The 20,439-nt window shown below is 42.3% G+C and overlaps 1 protein-coding gene across 3 annotated transcripts in view; it reads left to right on the top strand.

Moving 5' to 3' along the window:
* Positions 1-20,439, top strand: part of LOC143289188 (FERM, ARHGEF and pleckstrin domain-containing protein 2-like) — a 132,701-nt gene that overhangs the window by 11,956 nt on the left and 100,306 nt on the right. For 2 of the 3 annotated variants that reach the window (XM_076598121.1, XM_076598118.1), the window contains exons 2-9: positions 3,184-3,381; positions 6,499-6,603; positions 9,188-9,306; positions 9,855-9,952; positions 11,737-11,866; positions 13,005-13,092; positions 15,821-15,976; positions 17,085-17,129. In XM_076598121.1, coding sequence (XP_076454236.1) covers positions 3,283-3,381; positions 6,499-6,603; positions 9,188-9,306; positions 9,855-9,952; positions 11,737-11,866; positions 13,005-13,092; positions 15,821-15,976; positions 17,085-17,129 — 840 coding nt within the window. In that variant the 5' untranslated portion in view covers positions 3,184-3,282. The remainder of the gene's footprint in view (positions 1-3,183; positions 3,382-6,498; positions 6,604-9,187; positions 9,307-9,854; positions 9,953-11,736; positions 11,867-13,004; positions 13,093-15,820; positions 15,977-17,084; positions 17,130-20,439) is intronic. The other variant, XM_076598119.1, reaches the window with a different exon arrangement.

Genomic DNA, 20,439 nt, shown 5'->3' with positions numbered 1-20,439 from the left:
CTGTTGACTGGAGCTTGAGTGATGGTGCTCCCTGTTGACTGGACCTTGCGTGGTGGTGCTCCCTGTCCCTGTTGACTGGACCTTGAGTGATGGTACTCCCTGTTGACTGGAGCTTGAGTGATGGTGCTCCCTGTTGACTGGACCTTGAGTGGTGGTGCTCCCTGTCCTTGAGTCGTGGTGCTCTCAGGGAGCGCCATCACTCAAGCTCCAGTCAACAGGGAGTACCATCACTCAAGGTCCAGTCAACAGGGAGCACCACTCAAGGTCCAGTCAACAGGGAGCACCACCACTCAAGGTCCAGTCAACAGGGAGAATGGCTTTCTGAGTTTTCACTCTGAATTGAACATTGTAGATCTGCAATAATTATGAATTAGACTTAAAGAGATCTGCAGACTTTGTAAGACTGAGAGGGGTGACCAGGCTTAAAAAAACAGTGAGGCTGAGACAGAGAGGGATGGAACACTATAAAGTGAAAAACAGAACTTTACTGATGAATTGGCATACCTGATATGGCAGCTGAAAGAGAGGGAGCAGAGGTCACAGTTGTTTTATCACTATATATATATATATATATATATATATATATATATATAAACTGTACTGTAAAAACTGAGTGCAAGGATTTGACAAAGCTGAGGAGGTATTGTTCCAAGTGAAATGTCCACAGACAAAATGTGGAGTGTGTTTGAATAGATCTGTGAACGCAGTTTTTTTTAAAAGAGTGGATAGAGAGCCAGATCTGGTGTAGAGGTAATGCCTGTCACATCTTAGATCTATCATACCCCCGAAAACGGAGTATGGCTGCCTACATGGCGGGGTAAAAACGGTCATACACGTAAAAGCCCACTCGTGTGCATACGACTACGAGTGAACGTGGGAGTTGCAGCCCACAAACGCAGAAGAAGAAGAAGAAGAAGAAGATATATCATAGGAATGGGCATGCTACATTCATTGTGTGTATACACTAATACAGTATCCTATCCATGGGCGAGTTCACACAGTTTGATTACTCACGACTTGAAAGAATTTGAAATGATATATGATTATGAGTAATGATAATTAATTAACAGTAATATCCATAAAGTAGTTCACAGGCTTGGCCCTTTGTTGCCACCTTCCGTCCTTGTAAAAATTGTAAATAACCAATATATAATCATATCAACAGACCAGTTCACACACTTTGTATCTGTTTGATGTTGGCATGGTGAAACTGTAGAACTTTACTGAAAATTGTTTCTTTAAGTTTATTCAGACCACATTTCAATTAATATAGAGCTGCACTCAAGCCCTGCAGCCCTGCAATGGCCTTTTTGTGGTTTTATTTGATTTTGATTTGTTTGCTGGCCAACATACCAACACATAGTATTAAAACTATAAGTGTGTAAACATAAAGTTGTTAAAAAAAAAAAAGTTGCATATTCAGAGATTGAATGATGAACCTTCACTTGCTGTGTGCTATACTATACTACACTCACATGATAAGTGTCATATAATATCCTAAGTGTTGATTTTATAAATTGAAAAAACAACAACAACAAACCCACACCTACTCATGTAGTGGTACTGCACAATGTTATTAGACCTCTAAAGTTGAAGTGGTGCTCTGTGGCATAGGGAAAGGGGAGGGAACAGGAGAAAAGAGGAAAGATGGAGGGGAGGGAGGGGGGGGGGGGCACTTGAGAAAAAAGAACAAACCACATTCATCAGGACTCACATATTCAGACTTTCTTGCTTTTTGGAAGAAGAAAAAAATCAAGGAGGAAACTTTTTTTTAATGGCTAGTTGAACTCACTGGAATTTGGAAACTTAGGTTATTTTGTAGGGGGATTTGTGTCTTGCACTTTGTCAGCCTCTGTTGAAAAGATCTGTCTCTCTGTGTCTCCATCTCTCTTACAGATTTGTTATAGTAACTATTTGTAAACTGGCCATCAGTTTGAGAAGTTATAAACTTTTAGAACAGTCACCTAGATGACATTTTTTCTTCACACACACACACACACACACACACACACACACACAGATATATATAATGCACTTTTATATTTCAGGAAAGGGGGGGAAGTTCTGCAATCTGTTGGAAAGTCTGGATTAAATATTGTGTTATTGACCATGATTTGAGATCACAATCATAATGTCAGCTTTTAATAAATAGAAAAAAAAATCAAAGCAATTGAGACTGATGTTTGATGCTTGATAGTTTCTGTTGTTTTAAATACTGTCATAATACATGTATTTAAAAAAAAAATCATGATGTATTGTACATTACAACGTGTTCCAGAGATGTTTTTAGCACTGCTAACTTGTGCAAGAGGAAAAGAAATAAACATTGGACAAAAATCAAACAAGTTGTCTAGTTATTTCCTTGACCTTGACCTAAAACCAAGGTCACAGCATGGCTGCCCACAATATGTGTTGATTTCTTAAAAAAACACACAACCCAAACCAAAACAAAACAAAACAAAACACCCAAGCATCTTGACTTGTTTTTAATGTTTTTAATCTGGGCTGGTGAAACTAAGTGTTGAAATCTTTTGGATATCTTTCCATTTAGTTTCGAATATGACCTTGATTCAAGGTCATAATTTTGATTCAAGGTCTAAAGGTTGTTTTTTTTAAAGTGTTTTTTTCCCCCCAGAATCAGAATGGCTGAATTTACACAGATCTGTTGTATGATGATAATTGTGTTCAATAACATCTAAACAAGTTCCTAGAAATTGAGCTTTGCACGAACTCTATGATTTTGAAATTGAGAATTAATGTCACTCTTGTGATTTTGTGTGTGTATATATATATATATATATATATATTTAAAAAAAAAATTTGATTCCTTTCCTGGGAGTGTGGCACTGGCTTTGGCATGACCTTGATTTGTCAATGTAAATTGGACATAGTGAAATGCAGCATGTTCTAGATATATCTATTCTATTTTTGTTGTTTCACCTTTCAAATGACTTTGAATTGAACTGGGTTGCTTGGAAATATTTTGAATTCTATGTCATTCCTTCCATCACATGAACTAGGAATGGTGGGGTTGGGGGTTGGCAGGAGGATGAAGGGTGCAAGTGTATCACTGTACGGGAAGGATTGTTTTTCCTTTTTAGATCTAAACCTTTGGCAGTGATAGGATGCACTTTGTCTATGCTGAAAATTGTCATACGACCTTTCTGTGTGTGTGTGAATCAGGGCAAGGCCAGATGGAAGTCGGGACATGAGGCTCTGTTGAAGGGAACTGGTCACCACTAGAAACTGGTTGTCGGGTTTTGCTGTGAGGTCAAGGTCATCATGGCGGATCCAAGGTCACCCAAATCACCTCGCAAGGGCAAGGTTGTCAATCTGCGAGTGTCTTTCCTGAAGGATACAATCCACGTATTTCAGATTCCAGTAAGTACTGAGCTGAATTAGCCCACTGCTGCATACATGTATGCATGTAAAAAAAACACAACCCAAAGGCACATCATTACATGTATACCTTATAGAACTAACCAACTTAATGGTAAATTATCAACTAAGTCAAGGCTAGAATTAATTTCAAATGACGATTTTATACCTTCTACTTGTCAGTGCTTGCAGTTCTAACTCACTTTGTTGTATTTCTTGCTGAAATTGGCAAAATGTGAAATGTTTGTTCAGGATATATGAAATTGATAGTGCTTAAGGAGTAATGATAACGAGCTGTATATGGTGTGAGTGCCTGCATGGGTGTCTGTAGATCTATATTTGTGTGTGTGTGTGTTTGTGGTGTGAGCATAATATGTGTGTGTGTTGGAGAGGGGGTCAGGGTTGTGCATGTGTTTTGAGGTGTTTGATGGCAATGTCTACAGACTGTACATGATTTTTTTCTGTTCCTGATTATGGTTTGCAGTAAATGTTTCATGTTCCATTGTGACTTTGGGCTCATTTTTGTCCCCACTGATGAAGTAAAAGCTTCAAGCGAGTTCCAGGTCATGGGGATAGAATGGAATAAAAATGTTGTAAATTAAAGACAAAGAGTGAAAGACTGGCATGATTTATCAAAGTAATCAAGTCTTTGGATTGTGTAATCCACTTTTACGCACTGTCCCATCTGGATAAAACAGGATTTAGCATCAGTCTACCAGTAAATCATTAAATGGGTCAGGAAGTCTGCTTTGGTGCCGTCTTGACTATGAATTAAATTGTAGTACTGTTGCAAATGCACACACACACACACTCATGCACTCGCACAATATCTCACACACACACACACACACACACACACAAATTATACCACTCATGCACTCTTACAAACACACACACACACAGTGACACACAATGACACACACACACACACATATACACACACATGCACACACATGTATTTAAAACACACACACACACACACACACACACACACACACACACACACACACACACACACACACACACACATCCCATGTAATGATGTATCATAAACTTGTAACATTTCTCACTCACTCACACTCTCTCTCTCTCGTTCCCTCGTTGTATGCAGTGCTTGCTAAAATTTCTAAAGGGCTAATTTGGGTCATAGCAACTTTCTCACACTCACAGTTATGGTTTTTTGTAATAGTGTTGAGCATGTTTGCTCAGCTCTATAGTGTTGCTTGAACAGCTTTCCTTTAAAAAAAAAAAAGTTTACCTCAGTGATGTGTCTGTGTGTGGGCGGGATCGTGTGTGTATTTATGTGAGTGTGTATAGAACTCTGTGTGTGTGTGTGTGTGTGTGTGTGTGTGTGTGTGTGTGTGTGTCTCTAGAACTCTTGTTAGCTTTTCTTCTTGGTGATAATAGGTTGGGTTTTTTTCATTTTTTGATTTTCAGTAAGTAATAGAAACTGATATTTTTTTCCATTAGTGTAGTATTACTAGTAATGAGCTTTGCATTCATTGACCAGTCTGTCTTTGTTGGTCCTGCCCTTTCTTGTTCTTTTCTCATTGCCCCTGGAAAGTGTCAGTTTTCCTGGCTGATAGTGATACTAGTGATAGATTATCAGATAATGGTCTGTTTTTTTGTGTACATCAATTCTCATTCTTTCTCTCATATTGATTTGATATCATTCTTCCGATCTTCACCTTTGAATTCCAGCTGTACGACACCCCAGCAGATCTTGAAGCTCTAGCCATCTCTGGTATTGTCCATGGATACATGTGCTTAAATTTAAATACTCACCCTTCAGTGCTGATCACACGAAGTGGAAACTGGAATAAAAAAAATTAAAACTGGTTTAGTACAATAGTAGTTTAAACTGGTTCAGTGGTTGTTTGATGATCTACATCCTGTCTTTTTTCAGTCACAATTGGAAGAAAAAAACATCAAATGCTATTCTGTACTTAATTCCATGTTGTGTGCATGTGGATAATGTGGGGACATATGTCAATAATGCTTGAGACACTGTGACTCAAACTAAAGTGCTATATAAAATTTTATACTTTAAATAGAAAAGCCTGACTACTGCACTAGCAGTCAGATTTCCTTGAAGACTTTCATTACTCTTTAAACATTTTATAAAAACAAATATCAGTCCATTGTTTTCATGCACATATTTTAAATATATATATATATATATATATATATATATATATGTATATATACATATACAGTACGGAAATTAAATGTGACACATGTCACAAGCGTTACAGCTCGGATAATTTTTGTCCAGCATTTAAACAGAACATTGGAAACGAATATAATAATATTATATCATGCGTCACGTGAAATCAAGAGAAGGCAGTGGATCAGGTGTTGTGATGACAGGTGTGCACTGTGTGTGTGTACAGGTGAAGGCAGTGGGTCAGGTGTTGTGATGACAGGTGTGCACTGTGTGTGTGTACAGGTGAAGGCAGTGGGTCAGGTGTTGTGATGACAGGTGTGCACTGTTTGTGTGTACAGGTGAAGGCAGTGGGTCAGGTGTTGTGACGGCAGGTGTGTACTGTGTGTGTGTACAGGTGAAGGCAGTGGGTCAGGTGTTGTGTTGACAGGTGTGTACTGTGTGTGTGTACAGGTGAAGGCAGTGGGTCAGGTGTTGTAATGACAGGTGTGCACTGTGTGTGTACAGGTGAAGGCAGTGGGTCAGGTGTTGTGATGACAGGTGTGTACTGTGTGTGTGTACAGGTGAAGGCAGTGGGTCAGGTGTTGTGATGACAGGTGTGCACTGTGTGTGTGTACAGGTGAAGGCAGTGGGGTCAGGTGTTGTGATGACAGGTGTGTACTGTGTGTGTGTACAGGTGAAGGCAGTGGGTCAGGTGTTGTGATGACAGGTGTGTACTGTGTGTGTGCACAGGTGAAGGCAGTGGGTCAGGTGTTGTGACGACAGGTGTGTACTGTGTGTGTGCACAGGTGAAGGCAGTGGGTCAGGTGTTGTGATGACAGGTGTGCACTGTGTGTGTGTACAGGTGAAGGCAGTGGGTCAGGTGTTGTGATGACAGGTGTGCACTGTGTGTGTGTACAGGTGAAGGCAGTGGGTCAGGTGTTGTGATGACAGGTGTGCACTGTGTGTGTGTACAGGTGAAGGCAGTGGGTCAGGTGTTGTGGGAAGCTGTGGTCAACCACCTGCAGCTGCTAGAGTCAGACTACTTTGGTCTGGAGTATGCCAACCACAACGATGATGATGTGAGTCAAGTCAGCACTCAAGCACTTCACACAACTTTTAGAGAAATTTTTTATACATGTAATAATAATTAGTATAAAATAGAATTGAATCTTGTGCAGGGACAAATCAAACTGCTTTCACACCAGTCATTCACACACATGTATGCATAACTCTAAACTTGAGAAACTAAAGACAAAGAAGAGGCAGGGAACGGAGGTTATCTATTCGTGTGCACACAGCTTGTGATAAGGTAAAAATCTTGATTTTAGGGGGCTTGTTTTCGTACATCTTCTCATTCTAAGCAAATAGATAGATAGATTGCATTGCTGCACACATACAAAAGTAACATGTTTCATCTGCTGGTCATGGTACCTAGTTTTCTGGGTCAAAAAGTGAAGGGAGAGAACTCACCTTTGCAGCAGGTAATCCTAGCATTGTTAGTTGTACGTAAGCTCCCACACCTCCCACACGGGACTTTTGCTCTTTTTATTTGTTCTCACAGTCAGTGTTTTACAACATTCCCTGCAGCCTGCTTGATGAACATGCAGTGGGTCATTTACAGAACTATTCTCAAACATCTGGGACACATTTATAGATCTATCTGTTACCAGAAGGTTTGGGTACATATATCATTCTGTAGATCAGCATTCCACCACAGAATCATACAAGGGCAATCAACTGGCTTGAAAAGCCAGTGATGGTATCTAAAGCACTAGCCCTTTTACCTCTGTGTTCGCTTGATATTGTTCAGTCCATTTGCTGATCAGTTTCAGTTGTGAATTATACATGGATGCTAAAGACAAGGTGATCCCCCCCCCGCCCCTCCCCACTTGAATAATTCAGCTTTTAGCATGTTTTCACTGATGTAGGTCTACTCAGGTTGAATTGCCCAGTTGTTCCAAGAACAACAATTAGACAAAAGTCAGTGTTCTTTTTCTCATTCATGTAATTTGTCTAATAGAAAAAAATCAAAATATTTTTTTTCTGCATGCATATTTACTGTATGTGTGTGTGTCACTGATGACTCTGCATGCGTGTGTGTGTGTGTGTGTGTGTGTGTGTGTGTGCACTGTATGCATACATGTATGCATGCATATTTGTTTGATTGTGGATGTGTGGGTGCTTGATGTTATGATTATGTGAATATGATTATAAATAGACGTTAATGCGTGGTTGAGGTGACTGTACATTGTACTTAAACGGGATAGTTGTTAAAGAAAACTTTTACTTGGCGACTATGATTTTTATGCAGAATGTTTCTTTTTGTTATATTTTATTCATCATTTCATGTGATGATCCAAGAGCAATATTCATTGTTTTGTATTTCAATGAAAGATGCATTATAAATGTATGATTGGCAGTCATGTCTGACCATGACCATCAGAACAGCAGAGAAGGCAACTGTTGTCCTAACTATCTGGGCTAGAAACGATTATAGGGGAGAGTGTCTTACCCAAGTCACATCCACACTCTCTGCCAAGAGAGTTTTATGACAGTCAGCGTTGGGGATGGTTCCCAAAGGCTAGCTATCCCCCCAAGGCTGCAGCACTAAGAGTAAGACTCGAGAGCCATTGCAGTCTTGCCTCCTAGTTTGAGAGTCATTGTTTTTCTCAAAAGACTAAGCTGTAAATGAAGTCCTTCCCCCTGCAATGGGGAAACCATTGATCACACGGCTCTCACTTTGCTGCTACTGTGTTAGACCATCTGTAAGCTTATCTCAATCAGTGATCTGAGTGTGCTGGCTGGACAACAGACAAACTGTGATGATAATCATTGTGTTGTGTGACTGTCAGTGCTGGCTGGACAAGAGATAAACTGTGATGATAATCATTGTGTTGTGTGTGACTGTCAGTGCTGGCTGGACAACAGACGAACTGTGATGATAATCATTGTGTTGTGTGTGACTGTCAGTGCTGGCTGGACAAGAGATAAACTGTGATGATAATCATTGTGTTGTGTGACTGTCACTGCTGGCTGGACAACAGATAAACTGTGATGATAATCATTGTGTTGTGTGACTGTCAGTGCTGGCTGGACAAGAGATAAACTGTGATGATAATCATTGTGTTGTGTGACTGTCAGTGCTGGCTGGACAAGAGATAAACTGTGATGATAATCATTGTGTTGTGTGACTGTCAGTGCTGGCTGGACAAGAGATAAACTGTGATGATAATCATTGTGTTGTGTGACTGTCAGTGCTGGCTGGACAAGAGATAAACTGTGATGATAATCATTGTGTTGAGTGTGACTGTCAGTGCTGGCTGGACAACAGACGAACTGTGATGATAATCATTGTGTTGTGTGTGACTGTCAGTGCTGGCTGGACAACAGATAAACTGTGATGATAATCATTGTGTTGTGTGACTGTCAGTGCTGGCTGGACAAGAGATAAACTGTGATGATAATCAGTGTATTGTGTGACTGTCAGTGCTGGCTGGACAAGAGATAAACTGTGATGATAATCATTGTGTTGTGTGTGACTGTCAGTGCTGGCTGGATAAAGACGAACTGTGGTGATAATCATTGTGTTGTGTGTGACTGTCAGTGCTGGCTGGACAAGAGATAAACTGTGATGATAATCATTGCGTTGTATGTGACTGTCAGTGCTGGCTGGACAACAGCAAACAGATCCTCAAGCAGCTGCCCTCCCCGGACTCTCTGCTGCGCTTTGGGGTCAAGTTCTACACCCCAGACCCGGGGCTTTTGGAGGATGAGCTGACCAGGTACGCTGTGGTCTGGAATGATGGGGCCAGGTGTTAGTTGTTGATGTCATTTGTCAGATCATTCTACCTGTTTTAAAAAACTTTTTTTGTGTGTATTTTTTTATGATGTCTGTAGTTTGTGTGGAATGTAGTGTGTTTATGTCAAGATTTAAAAAAAAAAAAGTTTGTGGGTTTTTTTTGTTTGTTTTTGTTTTTGTTTGTTATTACGAGTAGTATGTGTAGTGCTTCTAGTCATGACTAGTATTAATATTGTAGAACTTTAGACAGTGAACATTAATGTTGTCAGTTATCGTTTTGATTTTTGTGTAGAACTTTATTTTAACATGTTTTGCTGCACTTCCTGAAAAACTTCAGTTTTTGTTATTTGTTTAAACGTAAATCGCTTCTTGAAGTTTTGAAAGAAAGAGACAGTATACTAAATATGACATCCAGAAACGTTTAATTCATTGCCTCTTGAGCTCTGTTCCAAAGAAAGAGGGAGTAGAATTATGACCTGGGCACGCAGGATCGATGTCATTTCTCATGTCACATCTTACCTTTGTTGACAGGTATTGCTTTGCGCTACAAATCCGTCGAGATCTGCAGATGGGCCATCTACACTGTAGTGAGAACACGGCGGCACTTCTAGCCTCCTACATTGTGCAAGGTGTGTTTGTGCTTGAACCTCTCTTCTGCTTTTCTTTCTTTCTTTTCTCCCTTCTACATTTCAAAATTATCTTTTTCAATACAGGAAGCATATCTGGGTGTTTTAGTGTCTATTTGGCAGTTGGGTAATAGTTTGCCCATTTTGCTTTCCAGAATTCTGTCAGGATTTTTTGATCATGCATATGCTTGTTCGTTATTGTCTTTCTTTTGTGTGTGTATCTTGTCTTTGTCTCTGTGTTTCACTGTTTGTGTGTGCGTGTGTGCTTGATTTAAAAAAATTTTTTTGATTGATTTGAATTTAAAGCAGGAAGTATTATTTTAATTTTGAACATTTCATTGTGTTTCACAACTAGGTAACAGGCATTTTAATTGACATGGTCAGGTATCACATACTGATGAAGTGTCTGGGTTTTGTGTTGACCTGGTGTGTGTGTCAGTGGCTGTTCCTTATGCTGCAGTGTTGGTTTTTTTTTTGGGTTTTTTTTTCTGTCCTTTATAGTAATTGAATTATTAATGCAAAGGATTTCATGTTTGTGCTCAGTAGGTTGTAGCTGCTGATTTTTAGTGGTTAGTCGGTGGTCAGCCTGTTTGCTTGTTCCTGTTAGTTTGTATCAGCTGATAATCTTTTTTGTGGTGAGGGTTGTGCTGATTATCAGCTGATAATCTTTTCTGCAGTAAGGGTTGTGATGATTATCAGCTGATAATCATTTCTACAGTGAGGGTTGTGATGATTATCAGCTGATAATCTTTCCTTCGGTAAGGGTTGTGATGATTATCAGCTGATAATCTTCTCTGTAGTGAGGGTTGTGCTGATTATCAGCTGATAATCTTTTCTGCAGTGAGGGTTGTGCTGATTTTCAGCTGATAATCTTTTCTGCAGTGAGGGTTTTGATGATTATCAGTTGATAATCTTCTCTGCAGTGAGGGTTGTGATGATTATCAGCTGATATTTTTTTCTGGAGTGAGGGTTGTGTTGATTATCAGCTGATAATCTTCTCTGCAGTGAGGGTTGTGCTGATTATCAGCGGATAATCTTTTCTGCAGTAAGGGTTGTGATGATTATCAGCTGATAATCATTTCTGCAGTGAGGGTTGTGCTGATTATCAGCTGATAATCTTTTCTGCAGTGAGCGTTGTGATGATTATCAGCTGATAATCTTCTCTGCAAGCGTTATGATGATTATCAGCTGATAATCTTCTCTGCAGTGAGGGTTGTGATGATTATCATCTGATAATCTTCTCTGCAGTGAGGGTTGTAATGATTATCAGCTGATAATCTTCTCTGTAGTGAGGGTTGTGTTGATTATCAGCTGATAGTCTTTTCCACAGTGAGGGTTGTGTTGATTGTCAGCTGATTGTCATTCCTGCATTGAAGGTTGTGTTTATTCTGTGATCAGTGTGAATTGCTTGATGGTTTGTATTTGTTTGTTCTGGAAGTTGAATACATATTACTGATTACAAAAAGAAAAAAAAAGGGGGGGTGGGGGAAAGGCAGTTCGTTTTTTTTATTCTGGCCATATTGCAATTGTAAATTATTATTATTACAAAAGAGTAAAAGGTATGACAGGTGGGACAGATGCCTGCTGTCTCTGACATTTGTGAAACATCTTCAATTTCGTGAATATTGTCAGTCTTTTGAATGTTTTTCTGTGTTCACAGAATTCATTAGAAAAACAACAACAAAAAACCACACTATATTGATTAGACCAGTTTTCCCCCCCCTCCAGTTTAGTAGTGTGTGACTAACTGTGAGTGAAGCAGGGTAAGTGGATGGTTGTGTGTGCAGGGGAGATTGGCGATTTCCTGGTGGATGAATATGTGGACGTCTCCTACCTGATGACCTTTGAGTTTTTGCCCAAAGGTCAGCAGACAACGGAGATGCTGCTCAAGGTCATGGACTACCACCGACAGCATGTGTGAGTGACCTTGAAGGGGGAGGGTTGGTTTTGTCTGTTTCAGTGACGGGCACAATAGCTGAGTGGTTAGAGCATTGGACTTTCAGTCTGAGGGTCCCGGGTTCGAATCTCAATAACCGCGCCTGATGGGTAAAGGGTGGAGATTTTTCCGATCTCCCAGGTCAACATATGCAGACCTGCTTTTGCTTGAACCCCCTTTGTGTGTATACGCGCGCAGAAGATCAAATACGCACATTAAAGATTCTGTAATCCATGTCAGCGTTTGGTGGGTTATGGAAACAAGAACATACCCAGCATGCACACCCCAGAAAATAGAGTATGGCTGCCTACATGGTGAGGGTAAAAACGGTCATACACATAAAAGCCCACTCGTGTATATACCAGTGAACATGGGAGTTGCAGCCCACAAAAGGAGAAGAAGAAAAAGCTGTTTCAGCTTCAAGGAGGATTTGGGAGTGTGCAGACAGATCCACATATGCTACTCCACATCTGTTGTTAAAAAAAAAAAAGAAGATAAAGAAGATAAAAATAAAAAGCAGCAGGAGATGTCTGATGTTGGCTGAAAAGCAGTGCACTGATCAGGCCTCGTGGCTTTGTTCTGAGGCAAGTGTCAGAGCTGCTTCATGGTGCTTGTGTTGGGTTTGTGAGTGTGTATATATACATGTGTGTGTGTGTGTGTGTGTGTGTGTGTGTGTGTGTGTGAGAGAGAGTGAGTGAATGTGTGTGCATGTGCGAATCTGAGAGAGAGGGCAGTAAGGAGGGAGGGCGAATTCAGAGAGGAAAAAAAAATCTTTGATTATTGTTCCCTAATCTGAGATGACAAGAGTCGGAACAATAAAAAGAATCAGAGTACCTGTGTGCGTGCGCGCGCGCGTGTGTGTGTGTGTTTGTGTGTGTGGGTGGTGTGTGAGTGTGTGTGTGTGTGGGTGGGTGGGTGGGTGGTGGGTGTGTGTGTGTGTGTGTGTTTGTGTATGTGTTTGTGTGTGTGGTGTGTTTGTGTGTGTTTGTGTGTGTGTGTGTGTGTGGTGTGTTTGTGTGTGTATGTGTGTGTTTGTGTGTGTGTGTGTGTGTATTTATGTGTTTGTGTGTATGTGGTGTGTGTGTGTGTGTGTGTGTGTGTGTGTGTGTGTGGTTACAGAGGAGAATCTCCATCAGAAGCGGACTCAAACTTGTTGGACACAGCCCGCAAAGTGGAGCTGTACGGAATCAAGTTCCACCCGGCCAAGGTGCGTCCTGCTTACCTGTGCTTCTGTTGACTTACCTGTTTGAACACAATGAGTCTGTGTAATCATACAGTCTTGGTTATCTCTGTGTATGTGAGTGTGTTTGTGTGTGTGTGTGTGTGTGTGTGTGTGTGTGGTGATCTTCAACATTGGAATTGGAACATTGGAATCTGCAAGCGCAAGTAGTAAAGGAACTGGAACTTGGTAGGATGATAGAGCTGGTATGCGTATGACCTTTCCACTCATCCCATTAATTCTGTCAAGCTGGACAGGGTGGGAGGTCAAATGTCAAGGTCATTATTTGGCAAAACACTAAAAGCTGAATAGAGTTTATTTCTTTCATCCACTTTTCATCAAACCTGGTTTATTGACAGGCCACGGTGACAGCATGATCCCTATTGACATTCAAGGTCAGACATTGAGGGTCAAGGTCACAGCATGGCATGCTGTAATATTAGGAAAAACTGTGTGAACAGACAAGATGAATACTTTCTTCCCATCACCATATGCTGACATTAAACAACCCTGTACATGTGCAAGAGAGAACAATATGTACGTTATTAAAAGTCTCTTGTCTCTTAATCATATTTTATTTATCTTTATGGGTTATGCTGATGGTCAGACATCTGCCTGGTGTAAGGTATATATAGATGGATTTGTCTGAACGCAGTGATGCCTCCTTGAGAAACTGAAACAGATGGCAAGATGAAAGCTGTCGTATGTCACCCCCCCCCAAAAAAAACAACCAGCAAAAAACACACAAAAAAGTCCTATGAATGTAATAGCTGTAGTTATCGTGTGAAGAAAAGAGGGGACCCTGCTGTGTGCACAGCTCCCAGGAAACAAAGCATTGCAGTGTGAACAGGGGAACAGGAAATGTCACACAGATAAAATCTGATCCTGTTTTGCAAACACACCTCTCACAGTGGGAGTTACAGATCACAAGTGAAGTATGAATGCTGTGGGTTTTGCATTCGCATGTGTCTTTATCAGAAAGCCTGTGTTCTGATCAGTTGTGTTAGGCTTGCTTCATGGGATGGATTTATTACTGAAAATTTAAAAAAACCTTTTTTTAATGGGTTACTTCTTGTTTTAGTGTGTTTATGGGGATATGTGCACAGGATGTATATGCATGAGTGTGTGTGCATGTGTGTGTGTGGTGTGTGTGTGTGTGTGTGTGTGTGAGTGTATGTGAGTGTATGATACTGTGTGTGTGTGTTCATGTGTGTGTGTAGGTGTGTTGGTGAGTAGATACATGGATGGGTGTGGGTGGGTGTTGTGTACACATGACCATCTGGCATCACTGTTATCCTTGGACATTTCCCATCTCTGTCCTCCTCCCCCTCATGACCATGTGGTTGGTTCCCGGACCATGATGTGGTGGTTATTGTTACTGTCTGTCTGACTAAGGTGGCTGAATGGTTAGGATGCTTACCTGCCAGTACAGTGTCGGTGAGGGTCTGTGTTCAAATCCTGGTCCCGCCCTTTCTCTCTCAAGTTGAACTGGAAAATCAAACTGAACGCCTAGTCGTTTGGATAAGTGTGTGGCACTTGGCACACTGAAAAAAATCCCTTGGCAACATAACTTGCCCCATGGCAAATTAGTAGCAGTCTGATGAGTACACAAGTACATATATATACATGCATGCACTCAAGGCTTGACTGCGTGCATTGGGTTATGCGGCTGGTCAGGCATCTGCCTAGCAGCGGATGTGGATTTGTCTGAAGGCAGTGACGCCTCCTTGAGAAAGTGAAAGGGAAGCTGAGTGAAGTGTGTGTGATTCCCGGACCTAGTGTGTGTGATCTCCAGAAGCCCTGACTGAAGTGTGTGTGATAGCAGGACCTGACTGAAGTGTGTGTGATCCCAAAACCCCTGACTGAAGTGTGTGTGATCCCAGGACCTGACTGAAGTGTGTGTGATCCCTGAACCCCTGACTGAAGTGTGTGTGATCCCAGGACCTGACTGAAGTGTGTGTGATCCCTGAACCACCTGACTGAAGTGTGTGTGATCCCAGGACCTGACTGAAGTGTCTGTGATAGCAGGACCTGACTGAAGTGTGTGTGATCCCATGACCTGACTGAAGTGTGTGTGATCCCAGGACCTGACTGAAGTGTGTGATCCCAGGACCTGACTGAAGTGTGTGTGATCCCAGGACCTGACTGAAGTGTGTGATCCCAGGACCTGACTGAAGTGTGTGTGATCCCAGGACCTGACTGAAGTGTGTGATCCCAGGACCTGACTGAAGTGTGTGATCCCAGAAGCCCTGACTGAAGTGTGTGTGATCCCAGGACCTGACTGAAGTGTGTGATCCCAGGACCTGACTGAAGTGTGTGTGATCCCAGAACCCCTGACTGAAGTGTGTGTGATCCCTGAACCACCTGACTGAAGTGTGTGTGATCCCAGGACCTGACTGAAGTGTGTGTGATCCCAGGACCTGACTGAAGTGTGTGATCCCAGGACTGTAGGACTTGACTGAATTTTGTGTGATCCCAGAATCCCTGACTGAAGTGTGTGTGATCCCAGAATCCCTGACTGAAGTGTGTGTGATCCCAGGACCTGACTGAAGTGTGTGTGATCCCAGAACCACCTGACTGAAGTGTGTGTGATCCCAGGACCTGACTGAAGTGTTTGTGATCCCAGGACCTGACTGAAGTGTGTGTGATCCCAGAACCACCTGACTGAAGTGTGTGTGATCCCAGAACCACCTGACTGAAGTGTGTGTGATCCCAGGACCATGAGGGTGTGGCGCTGCAGCTGGCGGTGGCCCACCTGGGGGTGCTGGTGTTCCAGGGCATGACGCGCATCAACACCTTCTCCTGGGCCAAGGTGCGCAAGCTCAGCTTCAAGCGCAAAAAGTTCCTCATCAAGCTGCACCCGGAGAGCTACGTGAGTCACACGCTTCTTGCTTCCTTTCTTTTTTTCTTTCTTTCTTCGCCTTCTTTCTGTGTGTGAACCTCTTGTTGTTCTCTTCTCCCTCCTCCCACTCCCGCACCCTCTCTCTGTTTGAACGAGTTAATGAATTCATTTTTAAAGTCATTTGTAGATCCGGAGTAGCTCTGTGGGTAAGACTGGTAGAGAGCTCTGTTGCCTGAACATGCTAGGTACGAATCTGCTTTCATACCTTTTTTTTTATATCTTTTTTTATTCGCCCGAAGCTTTATAATATCAAATACAGAACACATTTTAACAAATTATATTATATATTTTTAATTCTATTTCATTTATATTTTTATTTATCTTTTTTTTGATTAAGTGTGTATCACAAGTGAGTCTTGAAGGCCTTGCCTCTCTTGTTTTTTTGTTGTTTTTTTTTGTTGATGGAGTGAGGAAACAGCTTCCTAAAGCTGTCTGTTCTCTCAAGTGAGTTGCTGGAGATGTATACTGTATATACAGCTGGTTTACTGGTGCTCTTGCTCGCTGTGTGTCTCTTTCAAGTCATTTTTTGTTTCCACAGAAGCATAAAATATGTGTGAGACTTGTTTTTCATTCATACAGTCAAGTAGAAGTAATACTGTTTTTTGAGAGAAAAAATTATGCAGAAGCTTAAAAGAGATGGATTGGGTTGGAGATTTTTTATCTTTAAAAAAAATTCTTTTATCTGTTGTGAGTCAGAAGCCAGTGTAAGAAAGGAAATGCTGGATGGGTTCATTGGCGGATGTGATGGGATTTATGAAAACAGGAATTGGTATGATTGCCATTGGTTTGTTCTAAATGATCATTATTGTCATGTGTACTGTGCAGTACAATATACTGATTGATATAAAAAAAAATATACAGTTTCACACATGTATGATAAATTTCACTCTTGCATGCACAAATGCATGCACACGCAAACACAAGCACAGACAAAAACACAAGCACAGACATGCACTGACACACAGACACATACAAACACACACACACACACACACACACACACACACACACACACACACACACACACACAGTGATGATGACGTTGTACTACGGAGGACAATGTTGTTTCTTCCTTCAGCCTGTGCGCAAGACCTCGGAGCTGCCAGAGAACAAGGACACTCTGGTACACATCCCCCACCCTCCTCACCCCCTGTGCCCCCTTTCTGCCTGTCCCTGCTAACAGCTCCCTCTGCTCCATTAACTCTGCTCTTCTGGCAGGCATGACCCACAGTAGTACTCACACTGACTGACCTGCGGCTACAACAGTTTCCTGTGGTTCTGTTTTTTTTTTTGTTTTTTTTTTTTTTTTTAACATTGGTGCAGTAAATCTCTTTGGTGGATCTTGATCCCTCTGTAGGCTTTTTGAGATGTTATGTCATCTTTTCTAATCGCCTTGTATGCACGAGTTATTTCTTTTCAGTTTAGGTAGGTGTGATGGGTCAGGTTGTCCTGTTTGTGCCTTAGCAAAACGGGTTTGGAAAAACAACCAACCTACAACCAAACTGTATGTGCTTGGTTATCGGCAGATGAGTAGATGGAGGCATTTTGTGCATGTTTGCATGCACACACATGCATAGTTACACAGGTATGAACACACACACACACACACACACAGAGATTTATGTGCACTTTTGTGAATGCATGCAAAGGCATGCATGCGCACAGACACAAAGACATGCATGATTGGTGTGTCACCATACCATCCCACCTCACTGCACTTCATACTTGATACCATCACCACACCAAACCACACCACACCACACTTTATTACACCATACCATACTTGATCAGTTCCAGAATACTAGTTTTAGAAACAAGTAATGAAGATTGGGCACATCTTGTTTTAGAAAGAAAACATTAAGATTGGGCACATCTAGTTTTAGGAATTAGTCATTAAGATTGGGCACATCTCGTAGTTTTAGGATTAGTCATTAAGATTGGGCACATCTAGCTTTAGAAACTGGGCACATCTAGCTTTAGAAATGAGTCAATGAGATTGGGCACATCTAGTTTTAGGAATCAGTCATTAAGATTGGGCACATCTAGTTTTATAAATTAGGCATTTAGATTGGGCACATCTAGTTTTAGGAATTAGTTGTTAAGATTGGCCACATCTGGTTTTTGGAATATGTTTCAGATTTGGCACATCTGGTTTAGAAAAGTTTAGAATGATTTTCTCTCTTCAGCTGGAACTAACAAGAGTTTATTGTCTTCCCTGGGAAGAATCTGGCCTGTTCATAAACCGCTGTTAACAGACACACAAAGCAGACATTTAGCATGGAAAGGACACGCTGGCAGCCAAGTATGTCAGAATGGTCAGACAGACTCTCTTTTTCTCTTTTTGACCACTCTTGGGGTGGGAGGATGTGATTGTGTCTTTCTTGTCCTGCTCCCATATCGGTGTCACTTCCATGGGCACTTGCACAGCCTGAGTCTTCCCCTCCTGTGCCATGTGGCTGGAGTAACGTCCTTGTCTTGTTGTCTGGTCTTAGTTTGGCTTGTTTACATACCACCACCTTGGGGGGTCAGTTCCTTTGGACAGAGTTGTGGTGTGTGTGTGTCACATACCATAGGATCTTGAATGTGCTTGTCTCCAAGCTGCTTGTGAGCTGAGTAGGCGTTTTTTGTTGTTGTTGTTGTTGATGCTAATGTGAAAATGGTCAGACAGACACGCACATGCTTAGGTATGTATGCAAAACACTCATGAACATGCGCGTGCACGCGTGCACACACACACATTTACACACACTACACACACACACACACACACACACACACACACACACACACACACACACACTCTTTCTCTTTTTCTCTGTCTCTGTCAGTCTCTGTCTTTGTCTGTCTCTGTCTGTCTGTGTCTCTCTCTCTCTTCACCCCATCTTTCTCTCTCTCCACCACATCTCTCTGTCCACCCCATCTCTCTGTCTCTCTCTCTTCACTCCATCTCTGTCTCTTTCCTCTCTCCACCCCATCTGTCTCTCTCTCCACCCCATCTCTGTCTCTTTCCTCTCTCCACCACATCTCTCTGTCCACCCCATCTCTCTCTCTCTCCACCCCATCTCTCTCTCTGTCCACCCCATCTCTCTGTCTCTTTCCTCTCTCACTCTCCACCCCATCTCTGTCTCTTTCCTCTCTCTCCACCCCATCTCTCTGTCTTTTTCCACTCTCCACCCCATCTCTCTGTCTCTTTCCTCTCTCTCCACCCCATCTCTCTGTCTTTTTCCACTCTCCACCCCATCTCTCTGTCGTTTTCCACTCTCCACCCCATCTCTCTGTCTCTTTCCTCTCTCTCCACCCCATCTCTCTGTCTTTTTCCACTCTCCACCCCATCTCTCTGTCTCTTTCCTCTCTCTCCACCCCATCTCTCTGTCTCTTTCCTCTCTCTCCACCCCATCTCTCTGTCTCTTTCCTCTCTCCACCCCATCTCTCTGTCTCTTTCCTTTCTCTCTCCACCCCATCTCTGTGTCTTTCCTCTCTCCATCCCATCTCTGTGTCTTTCCTCTCTCCATCCCATCTCTCTGTCTCTTTCCACTCTCCATCCCATCTCTCTGTCTCTTTCCACTCTCCACCCCATCTCTGTGTCTTTCCTCTCTCCATCCCATCTCTCTGTCTCTTTCCTCTCTCCATCCCATCTCTCTGTCTCTTTCCTCTCTCTCTCCACCTCTGTGTCTTTCCTGTTTCCACCCCAGCTCTGTCTTTTTCCACTCTCCACCCCATCTCTCTGTCTCTTTCCCTCTCTCCACCCCATCTCTCTGTCTCTTTCCTCTCTCACTCTCCACCCCATCTCTGTCTCTTTCCTCTCCACCCCATCTCTCTGTCTCTTTCCTCTCTCTCTCTCCACCCGATCTCTCTCTTTCCTCTCTCTCTCTCCACCCCATCTCTCTTGTCTCTTTCCTCTCTCCACCCCATCTCTCTGTCTCTTTCCCCTCTCTTTCCTCTCTCCACCCCATTTCTCTGTCTTTCTTCTCTCATTCACACTCTTCCCTCTCAGTCTCACCCTCAGTCTCTTTCTCTCTCATTCTTGTCATCTCCTTTCTCCCTCAGTCTCTCTCTCTCTTTCTCTGTCTCTGTCTTTCTCTCATTCTTTCTCATTTACATTTTCCCCTTCCTTCACCACTACCCCCTCTCACCCTCTCATTCACATTACCCCCCCCCTCCCCGTCCCCTATCACTCCTCCCACCCCCTTCCTCTCAGTTCTCTTCTGAATGATGGATGTTTTCCCCTGTGGTCACAAACCTGTTTGTTCTCATTGCATTGACCTTTGTCTGTGTGGCCATGGACGCCAGGCTTTTTGTTACAGCCTGACACTAACGTTTTGTTACAGTTTTCACTAATGCTGCGCCCTCCCTTTGAAAACTGCGGGTCTCTTGGCACAGGGTGTGTGCTGTGAATGTGTTGACTATCTGGCATCTTGTGTCTCACTAATGCA

This window comes from Babylonia areolata, chromosome 13 (genome assembly GCF_041734735.1).
Source record: "Babylonia areolata isolate BAREFJ2019XMU chromosome 13, ASM4173473v1, whole genome shotgun sequence".
Classification (NCBI taxonomy): Eukaryota; Metazoa; Mollusca; class Gastropoda; order Neogastropoda; family Buccinidae; genus Babylonia; species Babylonia areolata.
This window is presented reverse-complemented; position numbering and strand designations above follow the sequence as displayed.